At 33.7% G+C, this 18,466-nt stretch overlaps 1 protein-coding gene across 1 annotated transcript; it reads right to left on the minus strand.

Annotated features, from left to right (window-relative positions):
• Window positions 1–1,922: 1,922 nt before the first annotated feature.
• SYT4 (synaptotagmin 4) lies at window positions 1,923–9,393 on the minus strand. The gene is made up of 4 exons (XM_024758102.1): window positions 9,360–9,393; window positions 5,628–6,442; window positions 3,836–3,956; window positions 1,923–2,230 (listed from the first exon to the last, which is right to left on the minus strand). Exons 1-4 carry the CDS (start codon window positions 9,391–9,393, stop codon window positions 1,923–1,925), a joined length of 1,278 nt encoding a protein of 425 aa, XP_024613870.1.
• Window positions 9,394–18,466: the final 9,073 nt, after the last annotated feature.

The raw sequence follows: 18,466 nt of genomic DNA on the forward strand, positions 1-18,466 counted from the left end.
TTGTTCCCCTAAAAAAACAAATTCACCCTCCTCCAACAACAATACTTTGCTTGGTACCATCATTAACTTCTGGCTGCTCTGAAGGATACTTAAGGTTGACTTCTTACAATGTTTCAGAGCTCCAAAATATATTATATTCCTTGACCCATGATACCAAATATACAAATATTAAAAGGCCATATGACTCCCCCAAACCATATACTGACTAAAATTCATTTCACATTGCTTTCACAGAAATACTGAGTGGACCAAGATGCTATGAGTTGACTTTGTGATGGCATGAAGATGATGATTGGACAATATTCTTGTTTAATCCCCAAATCATCTTAAAGCACAAGAAGAGAGGTTGATTTCAATCTTTGTATATAGAGTGTAAAGCATTTTCTTTACATCAGGAATAGTCATATAAAGCATGTATAAGTTGTTTTGAAAATGCTTTGTCATAGATTTTACAAACACTGTGATATCAAACACATTCTCAAAAACTGCTAAAGCACTGACACAAAACCTGACTCAAAATGTAAGTTTTTCAGTAGACTTCATTTCTAACTTGCATATTTAAAATTCAACTGTACCTGAGTTTCACTCATACTTTTCTAAAAACTCAAATACAGTGACATTACCTCAAGTAAATTCTTTCCAAATAATCACAGGGTTTAATGGATTTTTTAATGAATTTCAGAGCCCTGGCACTGGAAAGATGTATAAGATACAGGTTTATAAACTGGTCAACAGACAACAGCTCAAGACAAATTAGCCTAGAAAAGATAGTGAAACATACTTGTGCTAATTTGACAGCCTAAATATATTATGTATGAACATATATAAAGTATATTAGGCTTGCCGTGTAACTATTTTTTATTAGTTTGTTGGGTTAAGTAACACTTTCTATCCAGCGATGATTACAACTTCACAACTTTTTTGTCTTCGTTTCTTTTCAAATAGTAGCTTAGTCCTCTCTGGGGGAGAACAAGCTGAATGAAGACTTGGCTACCAATGCCCTTTCTGTGTTCAGGGGATAACCTTGAATGTACACTTGCATACTATATATATTTCCTATAAGAAAACAGCATTTTTAACTGGATTTCTCACTGAAGTTTATTTCTTTACCCACTAGCTAACTCAGCAACTTCACAAAAGTATATAGGGCTTTCTTAGGCCACATTGACATTTGTCACAAGCAGTGAATAATTCAAGGCCATGGTTCTTATGTGAGATTATATTTTATTTTTGACTCACATGTAAACTTAGGGAGGGGAAAGCATATTTCAGCTATAGTATTCTCAACTCAGCCCTTTGATAAAATGATTTCTCATTTTGTTCACTTTTTTTTTCAACAAACCTAAGTTACCCTTCTTATGATAAAATTGTGTCAAATAATTATAGACCAAAAAGAAATAATCATATACTTTTATATGCAGGACAACCATTTGCACATACATAATTAATAAAATAATCTAGAGAACATTTCTTTAATATCTTTGGGTTTAAAGAAAAATTGGCTTCCCCAGTTGATGAACAATGGATGAATTTTCATAAGAGAAGACCTGCTTTTCATTTCTAAATCCTAAAAACCACATTGACTTCCAGTGACATGTTCCAATGAGATCATCACCACAGCCATAACTCGGGACTGCAGAGCAGTATTCCTAAAATGTTTGGCTACTCTTATTTATATAACTGGTAACCTTCAGGGGAAATTGAATATCTTATGAAAATTTATCCAACTTCTCTAATAAAGAGTAAATTATCATGATACACATTTACAGTTACTTTCTGGTCTGATAATTCAATACATTTCTAACAACAACAACAAAAAAGCTTTCACAAGCTTGCAATCATGTATCAGAAAAAAAAAAGAAAGAAAATTTCTTCTTGGCTAGAAAAAAATCATTAAGTTCCAACTCATCTTGGCTAGGATGCTAACCATCACAGAGCACATGCCACTTCGCAATTTGTCTCCTAGGATAGTCACAAATCTCCTTCCAGTGCTCTCCACTGGCTCCTTCTGCTGCTGCTCCCAGGACCAACCGCCCAATTACCTCATTTTGGGATCCCCTTTCAGAATCCAAAACCAGAAATTCAACACTTATCTCTTCAAGACCCTCACAGGGAATGTCAAAGACAAACAGTTCATTGAACACTGCATTGGGGGTACATTTCTTCACATGAGTCTTCTTTTTGGAGATTCTCTTTTTGGCATGGTACAGGTTCACTTTGACATAGGGATCTGCAATGGGAAACAACACAGATTGTACTGACAAGACTTGGTGGGAAAGGTGATCTCAAGATAATTGTGCCTTAGAGATGCTAATAAAATATGATTATAACGAATATGAGTCAGAACAAAGTGAAAACATGGATAAAGCTTGGCTTCTCTATTGTCAATAAATTGAAAATAAGTAAGAATGTACAACATAAGAGATAGTGGAGGACGGGAAAGAACTGTAATGGAAGGATGAAGAGGTAACATAAAGTGGAAGAAAATAGAATGTTCTAATGACACATTCTGATTACTAATAATTCATTCCGGAGAATGGAATAGAAGGAAAAAATGTTACACAACATCTATCTTTATTGAGTTGTATGACTTTGGATAAATCTCACTAATTCTCTGAGCATGGGCTTTCTCTTTTGAATGGGGGAATGGGAATTTAGAATTCACAATGGCAGTGCCATTTTTGACTTTAATTTTTTTTGTGGTTCTTTAACCACTTGCTGTGTTTGTTTCCTGTTACCCAATATTGATATTTCCTGTGTCACCTGTATCCTGTGAATTTTAAGATCATGCTACTTTATCACACATCTAATTATATTATTTTGCCCTTTTCTGGTTGCATGAGTCATTTTAACTTCCTAACCTAAATCTTTGAGAACATGTTTTTAATCTCCATTATCTAATAATAAAACTACAACTAATAATAGCACTGGATGATATTTAATGAAATATATATTTCCAGACCTCATAATCTCCTTCAAGGTAAGTACTATTATATCTAGTTTGTATAGAGTTTAAGAAACATACCCAATGTTACGATGCTAAGAAATGGAAGGGTTAGGATTTGAACTCAGATCGTTTAAAACCATAGGTCATATGTTCTTTCTCATTGTACTCTACAGCAATTTTTTTTTTTTTAGTAAAAATTAGTCACAAAACTAAAAGCTAGGGGCTTCCCTGGTGGCGCAGTGGTTGGGAGTCCGCCTGCCGATGCAGGGGACACGGGTTCGTGCCCTGGTCCGGGAGGATCCCACGTGCCGCGGAGCGGCTGGGCCCGTGAGCCATGGCCGCTGAGCCTGCTCGTCCGGAGCCTGTGCTCCGCGACAGGAGAGGCCGCGACAGTGAGAGGCCCACGTACCGCAAAAAAAAAAATAAATAAAAAAAAAAATAAAAGCTAATTCTTAAAGCAGACAACAGACACATAAGGAATTAAAGGAAAGATAATAAAAATAATAGAAATGTAAGGGTAGGCAGGCTCACTTAAAATAGTAAAATTAAGAACTTTTCCTAAACCTTAATTTTATTTCCATCACTGTGTTTTTGGCAATGGCCTCACTTCTGCATTTATCACTGCTTTCTGCTTCAACTCCATTCAGTCAGACATCTATGACATACTAACTTTGTATTGGATCTTAGAACTATGCAGTTTTCTTCTTCTTGATAATGGCCTTGGCTCACACATTTATTCCATAAAATGAGAAACAAAAACAATCACATAATTTGTGATTGTGAATAAAGGGTGAATCTAAATCATAGTCCAATGTTAGTTGTTAACTATTTTGCCCAATATATTGCTCATTTCTACACTGAGCCTGAGTTTTTCAAAAACATTCTTACCTGAAAGTCCAGACACATCAGATTTAGGCAGGTGCCGAGCTTTTAAAACAACCACAGTGAGAGTATTTGTGATGGACTGATAGCAGAGAGAGATCAGTAACTCACCACGTCCTGAAGACTTCTAAACAAAGAGAGATATGAGATAAATATGTTTTTATTATTCTTTAGTTTTGAAATTTATACTTATATTAATTTTTAAAGCACTATAATAGCATTGTTATTTAACTGTAATTTTCCTACTTATTTTACTTTAATATGCTAAAAAATCAAAGAGTAACTAAAAGCCTTTGTGCAGTACCATCACCTTCTAAAACAACTACCTGCCATCTTGTGGTCTTTTTAGGTACTACAGAATGTTAAAATTGGTAATGAGTTAGCCACCCCCATTACTAGAAATGTTTTAAAGGGGGATATTTAAAATATATCTTACACAGAGGTATTTTTAGTTTTTGCTTTTTAATTAACTCTCCACTTTTTGAAGTTATTAATGGTAATGAAAATTATGTAATTATTTGAATGGATGTATATGGTAAAGTGACTCAAGTTTGATTTGATTTCAAATTCTTTAGCACAGACATTATTAAAATTTGAATTCAGAAAACCTAAAATTTAGTCTGACACCCACCACTCTCTTAGCACAGAGGACTGATGAGTTAAAATTCTCTTCTCCCAACACACCCAGAGTCCTCCTTTAATCCAAGGAATGAATTAAATATTGGAGAGAATTGATTCAGAATATTTAATGCTTTGTCTCTGAATAGTATCATAGGGTTTTTCTTTGCATAATACTTAGATCTTATTTTTACTTTAACATTAGATAAGATGACCAAGAACTCAAAGTACAAGTTCTAACTGAAAGTAACAAAAAGTAAACTTGGTATAACTAAGAATGATGGTTGCCCAGAGCTCCTAAAACTTCAATATGTATTTATATAAAAGCTGACATGGGGTAACTGTATGAATAAGTACTCCACGAAGAATAAGAGTAGGGAACAAATCTTTATTCCCACTGTGCCACTAAACAGTTAGGTGACTCAAACTACTTAATATTTCTTGATCTTGACTTTCATTAATTTCAACAGAAAAAGGTGAGGATGTGGTCAGAACAAACTTTATGGTATTCTATAGAATTATGCCTTATAAACACCAGTTATTCTGAAATACCACAACTGGAATCAAATGAGCTCCATATTTAAAGGGAAAATACATTTAAATTTGATTAATTGATGTCATCATTTTCTAATAATTCCAGAACTACCAAAGTAGCATAACTGCAAAGGCCGAGTAACTCACTTCCTGTTATACAACATAAAGGTGAATATTTGTAATTCAATATAATGAGATATCTTTTCCTTAAAAAGCAATTCTATGAAGTCATTAGAACTTCAAATACTCAAAATGAACTGACTTAATTTTCAAATTCAATTATGTTGACATTGAAATATATTTTTAACTTTCTTATAAAAAATATTTGTCTGCATTTTAGTGGCAATCTTAGTCAAAATACTTGTGACAGAAATTAATAAAAATATTTATATAAATGATATTTAAATAAATCCATAAAGGATTCCTTTTTATTTTATATCATTAAGATACTTTATGCATTTCAGTTGTGGGTTAAAATTTCTTTCATCTACTCTATCCCCCTGCTCCTCATTTGATTATGATTAATAATAGTTAAACATGGTAAAGATAATATGTATAAGACATCATTTTAATAAAACTCCCCTAGATACAAAAACGCTACAGAAAAGATTGTTTATAAATATGTTAAGCACTAAAAATGAATTACCCTAACATTTCTCTTGATAATCTCTCTGTTCATTAACTTTTTTCCATCAGTTAATTCAATTCCTGTGAGAGGAATAAGGACTTCTCCAATTATATCATCTCTTGAAAACCTATCAAAACTCAAGATTGTGAAGTGCAAGGCCAACTCTTGGATCTGGGTGTAGGGTATTCCATAGAATGTAAAGGTCTCATCAAAAGCTGGGTCCAAGGTCTTTCTCAGAACTCTAGTTTTCACTTTATGCTTCTTCTCTGGGAGAATCATCATTTTGATGTATGGATCAGAGGTCATCGACTGCTCATCCATGGCTGGCAAGCCACGGGCTTCTTTAATATTTACCACAAATGTTTTCTTCTCAAAGTTATACTCTAAGGAGAAGAAGAGGGTTCCCAGCTTCTCTTGTTTCTCATCTGAAGTAAGAGAAGTGCTGGACTTTAAGCTATCAGGGGAAACTGCCTCTTTTTCCCCTTCTGAAAAGAGCTTTGGGGTCACATTCTCCAGGTCAGAAGGACTGCCAGCTTTGAGGTTTGTTTTGGGAAAATTGCCATTTAGATCTCTCTTCTCAAGATCAAGACGCAAAGAATTCTTTGGCCCAGCTGGTTTATTCTTTACTTCATTTTTCTCATCTGCTCCAAACTTCTTTTTGCTGTTTAGGTTTTCAGGATAAATATCAACTCCCTTTAGCACATGCACAAACTTATATGGAGGAGTCTTGTTAGATTTGGATGATTTTCTCTGACAGCAGATCCATGCAAACAGAGAGACTGTGAAGACCAGGCCAAATGCACTGAAGATCCCCACCACTGTGGGGATTTGATCTGAAAAATCAAATGACCAATAACATGCATTAATTGGGCAGAGTTGGAGACACCCTATTTGAAAAGCATCCTAAAGCTGGCAGTTGCTGTAGGTTGCACAGATTGAATTGCTTTCCAACTGTTCTGGGTGAATTATGTACCTATTTCATGTCACTTTCAGGAATAAACACATTTGTAACACATAAAGAATAAATACAGTATGATAGAAAATCCTTCATTGTAGTAATTTTTCACAAAAAAATGAAAAGATGAAACTGGGGCTGGGCCAGGGATGGGAGAATGCTAAATGACCCTGACCTACCTTTGTTTTCTCAGATAACATGAGTCAACTACAGCATGGTGAGTCAGTATTAATTTCTTTATGTTTTCATTGACATTTTGAGGGTTTCCAGAAGCATCAATTCTTACTATGTACCTCTAAGTGCATATTCTTCAAATACTGACAGAAATTATGGAAAATTATCTTCAGTTGTCACAAAGTCATTAATAATTTCCATCCAAATTATAGAACAGTGGTAAAAGAAATGTACACATATTAGAGGGAAAAGAACAAAAACATGAACAGTTTATTAATAGTATACAACTTATAAGACTACAAACTCATATGCTGACCCAAAATTCTTCAAACACTGAATCATCCAAAGTACAAATTAATTACCTAAAAAGGATAAAACCCAAACAATGGTTATAAATGAATTATCATTCTTTAACATGTAATGAGAAGAGTGTGTAGAGATAATTTAGAGTTCAGTTTTATCCATAACTGATTTTTTCCTAGCACATTTCCACATGACAATCAAATTGAAACTGGCATTTGTTCCTTGAATGAGGACACATTAAATTACTGACATTAGGTAACACTGATTATGCATGAAGCTCATCATGCTCCATATGTAAGTATATTCTCCAACATATAATAAGTTCATCATGTTACATATGTAAGTATATTCTCCAACAAATAATAAGTAACACTGTGTAAGTAAAAGCAGTATTACTATATCTGGACACAGTGCATCAGTTGAGTTGATGTTTAATATAATCAAAACTAATATAATTAACGTTATAATATCTGCCTTAACTCCATTCCAGTCTATTTTTAAATCCCAAATAGTGAATAATAAAGTTAAAAGTTCCAGTCAGGAAAGGGTTAAGGCTTGTTTAACTAACCTTGAAAGAACAATCTTTTGTTTCTCCCCTCCCTAATCCCCCAAACTTCTGCCTATCTACTTCATAATCACAAAACTGAACTCAAATAATATAAGATTAAGAAATGACAAGAGCAAAAATGCCTAAGAAAATAAAAAAGCAAATACAACAATAAAAAATTCTGTAGTTTAATTATATCAAAGAACTGAATTGTATAAAGGTGAACTTTGAATTTCCCAGATAGAAAAAGCAGGGAATGCTACAGAAGAAGAATGAGGTGAGAGCTAAAGATCATCAGCTAAACTTAGTACCAGCTTTTCAATTTTTCCTTCTATTTAAGTCTTTGTGGAGAGAAGAAAACACACACACACACACACACACACACACACACACTCCTGGACTACCTAATAATCCAAGGCCAGGGAGCAAAAGCAAAGTCATGAACTATTCTTGATTCTTTAGTCAATGCAGGAAGAATAATTTTTTTTAAAAAGGAATAGAAAATAATTTTTTCCTAAATAAACAATGCCAACACTAGAACATATTTTTAACTAGCATAGCCTCTGAAAATTCCTCAATATTCAAATATTTTTCTGATTTTCAAATCAGAAATTGGGAATACATATCATATCACAGCAATATAAACTCAATCACTCAAATGGACAGCTGTGAAAGAAATTCATTTCTGAATATAATATCACAAATTTTCTGTGTTTAATATTCATGCCAAATGGCAAAATATTCAATATAATATAGAAGGGCTCATCTACTCCCTGTGTATTCTCTACTGTTAAGGTCCTAAGCTTTTGAGAGCAAAGATCTCAGTCATTTCACTCAGTTTCATAACAAACTTCTATAAATTCCCTGATATTTCCAAATACATGTAAAGTAAAACTCAAATCTCTTGCCTTTGGAATATAATGGGACCTAAAAATACTACTTTTCTATTTGAAAAAGTACATCTGATTTTTTCCCTTTTCTTTTTTTACTGAAAAAGAGGAGAGTAATGGTGCTAAAAATCTGTTATAGGAAAAGGGAAATTGAACAGGAAAATATAAGTCCTAAGTATAGTTTCCAGTAGCTTTTAGCTAACTGACTTGCAAAATTTCCCTTATCTCTCTGGGCTCCAGTTACCTCTCCTGTGAAATGGAATGGGCTCAGCTAGTTAATTTTGAATATCCCTTTAACCCTAGTATCATAGGATTCTGTGTCTTTCATTAGCAAAATATTTCAAGGATACAACAAAAACATAGCAGAGAAAAAAATACATTATGGTACACTCTGCAATAAAATATACATTCTAAATGCCCAATGTTCAAGTTATTTTATACCAAGATCAAGGCCTTATATAATCACAGAAACATCTGGCTTCCTCCAATAAGATAAATACACGTTTATGTACAAATAGAAATCACCTGCAAAATTAATGACACCAACAAGAAAACAGACCTCTTTACTTAGCGCGTGCTGCAATTTACAGCGCTACCTGAATGATTAGGAACTTCTTGGATGTAAAATCGCCCTGGCAGAAAGCAATTTTAAGGAGAAAGATATCAAGGAAGGGAGAAACCACAGAGATAAGCCACTATTGCCCTTTTACAGTTCTCATTTTTCTACCTGGGAAATCTATGTTCAACATCCCGCGAACACACACACACACGCGCACACACGCGCGCGCGCACACACACAGACACACACACACACACACAAAACACATCACCCCAGAGTATTTAAGGAACAACCGCAGTTATAAGCGGAGTAACTTGCTTACCAAATTCTTCCCGGCTGGTAGCGATCGGAGCCATTTTTTGCTGCGTATTCTGTCCGAGGTGCTGAACGGAAACTCCCTATCTTGGTTCACTTGCCTGAATGTGAAGCGACAGGGCTTATCCTAATGCTGAAAACAACGGCGCAAAGCTCAGGGGACCTAAGCCTGGAATAGGGAGGAGGCAAAGAGGGAGATCCACTCGCCCTCGCACAGTGATTTGCCACCCCTCTTCCTGTTTTGGCTCTTCAGAGACGCTTGTCTCTGAGACTCTAGAGGTGGCTGAAACCCGAATTGACGCAATCCTGACGCTACAGGGTTGAAATCAGCACCTCCCTCCTCCAAGTCTCTCCTCTACCCTTCATTCTTTCTTCTTCCCTTCCCTCCTGAGAATTCAACACACATTCATCAATTATTTTAACTGTTGGACTACATTTTCTATTCTGTGAGGGCTCAGAGGTACATAGAGATGTCTCGAAACTCATCGATGTCAATTCCTGATATAAAATCTGATCATCTAGAACAATAAAAATGTGTCTGTGTTATCAGAATAATATAATTTACAGGGCGATTTGAGGACAGAGTAAAAAGAGAGAAATTTCTGCATCAGTGATGCACTATAAAATGCAAATCTATATTTTCTTGCTATTTAATTTTTGTTTGACATATTATACCTATATTAGAAAAAAACCTCACTGCACATTGATCCATTTGAAATAAGATAACAGTTTTCCTATCATTATCACTTATTTTCTAATAAATTATTAGTCTAAACATTTTGTTGATTCTGTTGCTCAATGTGTCTCTTAGCTCTCTTCCTTTAATATCTGACATTGGACCACTTAAAGTACTTAGGGACAGATGGGAATAATCCCTTCTGTATTCCAACTCACAGTTTTGACTTTTACATATAATGAGATTGTTTTTAGAATGTCATTTCTGGTTAAAAGTCTAATATGTTTGTGGAAAATGGTTACAAGAATCATACCAAAATCTAAAATGACATTGATAATTATTGGTTATTTTCAAAGGAAAACATATTTTTTCTGAACTGATGATATTCCCAGGGTTGAGGAACTCAGAAAATACGGTGTCAGATTCTGATTAATTTTAGTCTGAAGAGTGTGACTTTTTAAAACAAGCATTAGCAATTTTCCAGAAGAGAACTGAGGCTGTAACTTCAACTTTCAATTATTGGTCCGCAAAGAATTCCTCTTCTCTGGAGCTTAGTGAGCAAATGACATTCAGTGTGTGGGTATGGGGTGAGTCCATAAAGCTACTGTACAAGTGACAGTTTCCTGCATACTGGCAAGCAGCTGCTCTGAACGTCAGGACTGTGTCTGGGGAGAAATTGGCTTCAGTCTTTTACATCATGGAAAATTTTATAAACCTATGTCCCTCTTCTTTCCCTTTCTACTCACTCCCACATACTTGGCATTTTAGCATTCTTCTAACAGATTTTTTCTTTAGCTTATATCTTCCTGCTATGAAAACATACAAACTAATTTACTGTATTCAATTTTTCCATAGGCAAAATCTGTGTTTTCTGTCCTCATCTTTCCATTTCATTCAGATTACTTGCTTTCTTGATTTTGCATGCACTGGTGAGATTGTCCCTATGAATAAATATCCATTAGACAGATGAAAGAGAGAGCGGCATTTTTTTGTGATATGTATCGCAGGTAAACAAAATATATGGTGTGACATTTACTAAAATATGTTTTCTAGCTAAGTTATTTCTACATATGGTTATACTCACTTGTAAACATAAGTACCTTATATATGTGTTCTATATAAATTAATATCTCATTAATTTTACCTTCAGGTGGTAAAATGCTATCATCCAAAACCTGTCTAGATTGGTTAAACTCTGTTTCTACAGAACCCCACCTTACCCTGGGCTGTCTCATTTCTGAGGACACATTGCAATAAAATTACCTCTTGCCCAGAGCTAATGCTATTATGGATATAGTAACCCTTTCATTGTTTGCTTTAAATGCAAACTGAAAATAAATATTATTAATTAAAATGTCAGATGTTTCCCTCATTTTCATATGATGCATAGCATATTATTCATTATCTTATCTCTTTAGACAAACTTCCAGCAGCACCAGATGAGGAGTGGGAAGTTGACCCAACGTAGAGGAAAAACCTGTAAGTTTCTTGTGATTGAGATTCACACCCTACCACTGTATTACATTCTCTTTAGATCCAGCAAACAAGTAATCAATTTGCTGACGTAAACAATACCACTCTTGCAGCATTGATTTGGGAGGAGGGGTAGTTGCTAGGTAACCACCTTATTGCCACCCAAAACACACAGTCTCAAGCAAGTTCCTGCCCTGGGAAACAAACACATCTGTACAAGTGGCATTGTTTACTTCAAAGTGATTCTTTGACTGTTGAAGTGCTTCAGCGTTTACCCTATTTTATTTCTGATTGCAAATATGTATAGATATTTTGAGAAACAATGAGCAGAACACTTGAATTCAATTTGGCCTTAAGAAATCCAGTTGATTTTAAAGATTATTGTTAAATAATTACATGATCATTTTTATTAATTTTACTTATTTTTATTATTTCTATTTAATATACAGTTTAATTTTAAACTTTATTTTATGGCTTATTAATTATATAATTTAGTCTATATTTTCTCTATTTCTTTCCTTAAAAATATTATTGATGGATGTGTTTAGAACTTCCTGCTAAGCAAAATAAAATTTCAAAAAGTTTTGAAAATGTTTCAATGATCTTCAATATTCAGTAATCTTTAGTAATACCCAGATTAGTAATACAAAGGCATTTTACTGGTCTACAGGTAGAGTAGAATGAAGTATATGATAATGGATAATGGTTTTAATGTTCCATATCATTCTATTATGAATGCTAGCTCTAATGTTAAAGGAATAGATTTGTATTACAAGCATACCCAAGTCAAAATTCTACAAGACAAATCCTTTCCCAATTGGTATTACAGAAATCCCTTCACATGCACAAGTTCTATATTTGTTTTTCTTCAAACTATTCAGCACTTACTATGTACCAAGCTAAACTGGGCTCTGATGGCTCATGAGTGAAAAACTCATTAGCTTAAACCAAAAAAAAAAAAAAAAAGCCAATAAACTTTCTTCCTTTCTTCTTTTCTTCTTTCAACACATCCTTATGAAATATATAATACCTCCTAGGTTTTACCTAAGTAGGGGATTTATGCTGGTCAAGATGATAAAAATGATCCTTGCTGTCATGGAGCTTACAGACCATAGAGAAAATAGCCCTTCCTTTAGAACTGGGCAGAAACTTTTCAGATCATAATTGTAATCATATTTCTTTTTCTTTTACTTGGTACTTCCTACCAAACTTGGTCAGCACTATTCCACAGCCATCACTCTCTATCCCATTCAGTCTGTCTTTATTGATCTTGTTCTTCATAACTGTAGATTCATTATAATACACTCAGATTGCATTCTTCCTTCTCCTATGAACTGTCCACATCTTTTCTCCCATTTAAGAGAGTTTCATTTATATTATGAAGTTTCTGACTTACCAGCACTCATGGATCTATTCTAATTAAAATTTTTATAACACTATCTCTAGTGAAGGCCTTTAATTCAGCTTGACATATCCTTGGTTACATGCCAAGAATTTCCAAAAAGGTAAACCAGAGGCTTCCACTAATTCTCCCCTCAAATATTCCACAAGTTTCACATTTGTTCATGATCTTGGCACCAATTTTTTCATATCTTTTGGCTTCATTTTATTTTTACATTCCAGGCCTGTTTTTAGGTTGTGGTCTTTGAAGCAACTTCTCTAGTTGTTGGATATTGGTTCTTCAACAAGAATTTGACCTGGAGCCATTCTAGAAGTCTGCCCTGTTTACATTTACTTTGAAGGTATTTCTTGCTAGCTCCTCACAACACACCCATCATCCCTATTCCAATCTATTCCTAAGTGAGACTTCTCTTATCCTTCTTCCAACAATAAACACATATATTACCTTAAAAAGCAGCAGTAACATTCATCTGACATCTCAATAGATGTGAGAGAAGTCTGAAGACAATTGAATAATTCTAAAATGATAAAAGAAAACAACCATCTATCTAGAAATTTATCCTAGCAAAAATCAAGGTGAAAGAAAGACATTTCTAGAAAAGCAGAAGAGGAGAGTATTTATTGCCAGCAAATGTTAACTAAGTGAAGGAAAATTATCACAGACCAAAACACTGAAATGCAGAGTAAAACAAAGAACACAGAAAGGGTTAATATGTGTCTAAGTATAAATGAATATTAACTGTTTAAAAGAATAAAAATGTATTGTGATATACAAAATATATGTAGAATTGTAATGTATGGCTAAAATGTTTCAAAGACTAAGAGAGAGTAAGTTGAGTTTTCATGTTTTAAATCTTGGAAATGGTAATAGTAATAATTTATATTTAACTTTTAATCTCCAGGGTAACTTCAAATGAGTATCAGGGGGAAAAATGTACGTAAGAAGTTAGTAAGTGCAAAAGAGCTAATAAAAAGTAAAAGAAAAAAAAAGGTAGAAAAAAGAAAGAAACACGTGACCCAATAGAATACAAATGAAAATTTGGAGGATAATAACACAAACATTAACTGAAATGGACTAAATTTTCCTATTAAAAGATGGGGGGTTGAATTGTCATAATATGAGAAATAGACAAATCCACATCATAGAGGAAATTTTTTCAAAACTTTTTCATAACTGATAGCAGCAGACAAAAATCAGTACAGATACACAGTACCTAAACAAATTAATAAATTTGAGCTAATTAAAAATACCTAGTAATTTTTACAAGTAAATACAGAACATTTAGTAAAATTGATCATGAGGTAGGCATTAAATGTTTCAAAACACCTCAAAAGACTGAAATAATTCAGTTTGCTCACAGAGATATTAAGCAGGAAATAGTACAGTAAGCTATCTATAAAACCACTTATTGTTTGAAAACTAAGCATGAAACATGTAAATAACCCATGGGTCACAAAGAAATCTCAGTAGAAATTAGGGAAAAAGTTTCAAATGAATGATAATTACAACATATATTAAATTATGTGAAATAGAGCTTAAAAAATTATGAAAGAGTATGTGGTCTTTTTTAAAAAACATTTTTATTGGGGTATAATTGCTTTACAATGGTGTGTTAGTTTCTGATTTATAACAAAGTGAATCATTTATACATATACATATGTTCCCATATCTCTTCCCTCTTGCATCTCCCTCCCTCCCAACCTCCCTATCCCATCCCTCCAGGCGGTCACAAAGCACCGAGCTGATATCCCTCTGCTATGCAGCGGCTTCCCACTAGCTATCTACCTTAGGTTTGGAATGGGAGAAAATATTTGCAAATGAAGCAACTGACAAAGGATTAATCTCCAAAATTTACAAGCAGCTCATGCAGCTCAATAACAAAAAAACAAACAACCCCATCCAAAAATGGGCAGAAGACCTAAATAGACATTTCTCCAAAGAAGCTAGACAGACTGCCAACAAACACATGAAAGAATGCTCAACATCATTAATCATTAGGGAAATGAAAATCAAAACTACAATGAGATATCATCTCACACCTGTCAGAATGGCCATCAACAAAAAATCTAGAAAGAAAAAAAGCTGGAGAGGGTGTGGAGAAAAGGGAACACTCCTGCACTGCTAGTGGGAATGTGAATTGGTACAGTCACTATGGAGAACAGTATGGAGGTTCCTTAAAAAACTACAAATAGAACTACCATATGACCCAGCAATCCCACTACTGGGCATATACTCTGAGAAAACCAAAATTCAAAAAGAGTCATGTACCAAAATATTCATTGCAGCTCTATTTACAATAGCCCAGGGATGGAAACAACCTAAGTGTCCATCATCAGATGAATGGATAAAGAAGATGTGGCACATATATATAATGGAATATTACTCAGCCATAAAAAGAAACGAAATTGAGCTATTTGTAATGAGGTGGATAGACCTAGAGTCTGTCATACAGAGTGAAGTAAGTCAGAAAGAGAAAGACAAATACCGTATGCTAACACATATATATGGAATTTAAGAAAAAAAAAATGTCATGAAGAATCTAGGGTTAAGACAGGAATAAAGGCACAGTCCTACTGGAGAACAGACTTGAGGCTATGGGGAGGCGGAAGGGTGAGCTGTGACAAAGTGAGAGAGGGGTATGGACATATATACACTACCAAGAGTATGTGGTCTTAAATGCACATACTAGAATAGAAAAAGATTCTGGAAAACAATAATTTAACTATTTATTGGGAAAAATAGAAACAAAAGCAATTCTATGCAAGAAATGTTGAGAAGGAAAAATGATATAAAATAAATTAATACAATTTTTAAAATACTACATAAAGAGAGCTAAAAAATCTAAAATAATTTATTTGAGAACATTAATCTTATTGATAATTCCTGGCAATATTTACAAGAAAGAAAAGAGGGAAAAATAAAAGTTACAAATGAAAAAACAGAGCAAAAAGACAAGCCATAGAGCAGACTTAGAGAATGTATTTGCAATGAATATTTCTGACATAGGTATTATATACAGAAATATGTAAAGAAAACTCAGCTTTAAAAGACAAACATTCCAATTAAAAATGGACAAAAGCCCTATTACAGGCACTTCACTAAGAAAGATACATCTTAATGGCTAATGATCAATGAAAAGAGCTTTGCAGCAGCAGTCATCAGAAAAAATACAAATTAAAACCTCCCACAAGAGATAGTACTACACACCCACCAAAAGGCCTAAGAGTGTAGGGGAAGATGATACAATGTGTTGATAATAATGTGGGGTAATATGAAATCTTATTCACTGATTTTTTGGCTTTTATATTGTTACAAATATTTTGAAAACTGTTTGACAATATTTACTAAAGCAGAACATAGACATGAGCTATGGCCCTGTAATTCCACCTGTGGTTAAATTCGAAACTGAAATTACTACACCCAAGTACAAAAACTGTTCATAACAGCATTATTTGCAGTAGCCAAAAGTTGGCAACATCTTACCTTTCCTATCCACACTAAATTGAATAAACACTTTATACACTATAATACTATACAGAAATGAAAAGGAACAAAATGCTACTATATATAACAAAGGTGAATCTCATAAACATTATGTTGAATGAAAGAAACCAGATAGAAAAGTATAAACACTATAAATCCACTTATTTAAATTTCAAAAAAATAAAAACTCAGTGTTAATAGAAGTCATATGGTGATTATCTATGAAGGAGGCAATAACTGAGATGGAGCACAGACAGATTTCTTTGGCATTAATATTCTATGTCTTGATCTGGTCAGTAGATGGTGAATCTTTTTTTTAACTCACTGAGTTACTCAGTTACAACCTGTGTTCTATTTTTTTTAAGTTTTGTTATAGTTGATTTACAAAACTGTGTTAATTTCTGCTGCACAGCAAAGTTATTCAGTTATACATATATATATACATTCTTTTATATATATATTCTTTTCCATTATGACCTATCATAGGATATTGAATATAGTTCTCTGTGCTATACAGTAGGACCTTGTTGTTTATCCATTCTATATATAATACCTCATATCAGCTAACCACAAACTCCCACCCCATCATTCCCCCAAGCCCCTCCACCTTGGCAACCACAAGTCTGTTCTCTGTGTGAGTCTGTTTCTATTTCATAGGTTCATTTGTGTCATATTTTAGATTTCACATATAAGTGATACCATATGCTATTTTTCTTTCTCTTTCTGACTTTCTTCACATAGTATGATCATCTCTAGTTGCATCCATGCTGCTGCAAATGGCATTATTTTGTACTTTTTATGGCTGAGTAATATTCCATTGTATATATGTATCATGTTTTCTTTATCCGTTCATCTGCTGATGGACATTTAGGTTGTTCCCACGTCTTGGATATTGTGAATAGTGCTGCTATGAACATGGAGGTGCATGTACTTTTTTGAATTATAGTTTTGTCTGGATGTATGCCCAGGAGTGGGATTGCCTGATCATAATTCTATTTTTAGTTTTCTGAGGAAACTTCATACTGTTTTTCATAGTGACTGTACCAAATTACATCCCCAAAAACAGTGTAGGAGGGCTCCCTTTTCTCCACATCCTCTCCAGCATTTTATTTGTAGATGTTTTAATGATGGCCATTCTGATCAGTGTGAGGTGGTATTTCATTGTAGTTTTGATTTGCATTTCTCTAATAATTAACAATGTTGAGCATCTTTTCATGGGCTATTGGCCATTTGTATTTCTTCTTTGGAGAAATGCCTATGTAGGTCTTCTGCTGATTTTTCAATTAAGTTGCTTCTTTCTTTGTTGTTGAGTTGTATGAGCTGTTTGTATATTTTGGAAATTAATCCCTTGTCAGTCACATTGTTTGCAATATTTTCCCCCTTTCTGTATGTTGTCTTTTTGTCTTGTTTATGGTTTCCTTTGCTGTGCAAAAGCATGTCAGTTTGATTAGGTCCCATTTGTTTAATTTTGTTTTATTTCTATTGCCTTGGGAGACTGACCTAAGAAAACATTGGTATGATATATTTTAGACAATGTTTTGCCTATGTTTTCTTCTAGGAGTTTTATGGTGTCATGTCTTTTGTTTAAGTCTTTATATGTTACATGTCAAAACAAAGTTTACCCAAAACTCTGGGTGTGTGTGCACTTAACATTGCTGCATATTTTACAAGGGCAATTATATTTTCAAGGACATATACACAAACAAATTAGTGTAGATATTAAAGTAGATTCATGTAAGGAAGGAAACTATGACTGGCAATTGGACATAAAGCAGAAAAGTATATTAAATTTGAGATAGACTGTGTATAATTTATTATGCATCTATGTTTTAAATTGTTTTCCAAAAATTGAGTATTCCTTTGACCTTTAACTTTTCAAATATCTAGTCAGTTTCACTTCTATCTCATAGCCATCAGTTCTGAACTATTTCTTTACCCAGGTACAGATACTATAAAAATAGATGATTATTATTAGAATTGAAAGTACTAGGAATTGGCTCTGCATAAAGATTATAAAAGGAAAGTGTATGTGAAATGTGAACTTCTTGAACTTCATATATATATATATATATATATATAT

Source organism: Neophocaena asiaeorientalis, unplaced genomic scaffold (genome assembly GCF_003031525.2).
Source record: "Neophocaena asiaeorientalis asiaeorientalis breed wild unplaced genomic scaffold, Neophocaena_asiaeorientalis_V1.1 scaffold545, whole genome shotgun sequence".
Classification (NCBI taxonomy): Eukaryota; Metazoa; Chordata; class Mammalia; order Artiodactyla; family Phocoenidae; genus Neophocaena; species Neophocaena asiaeorientalis.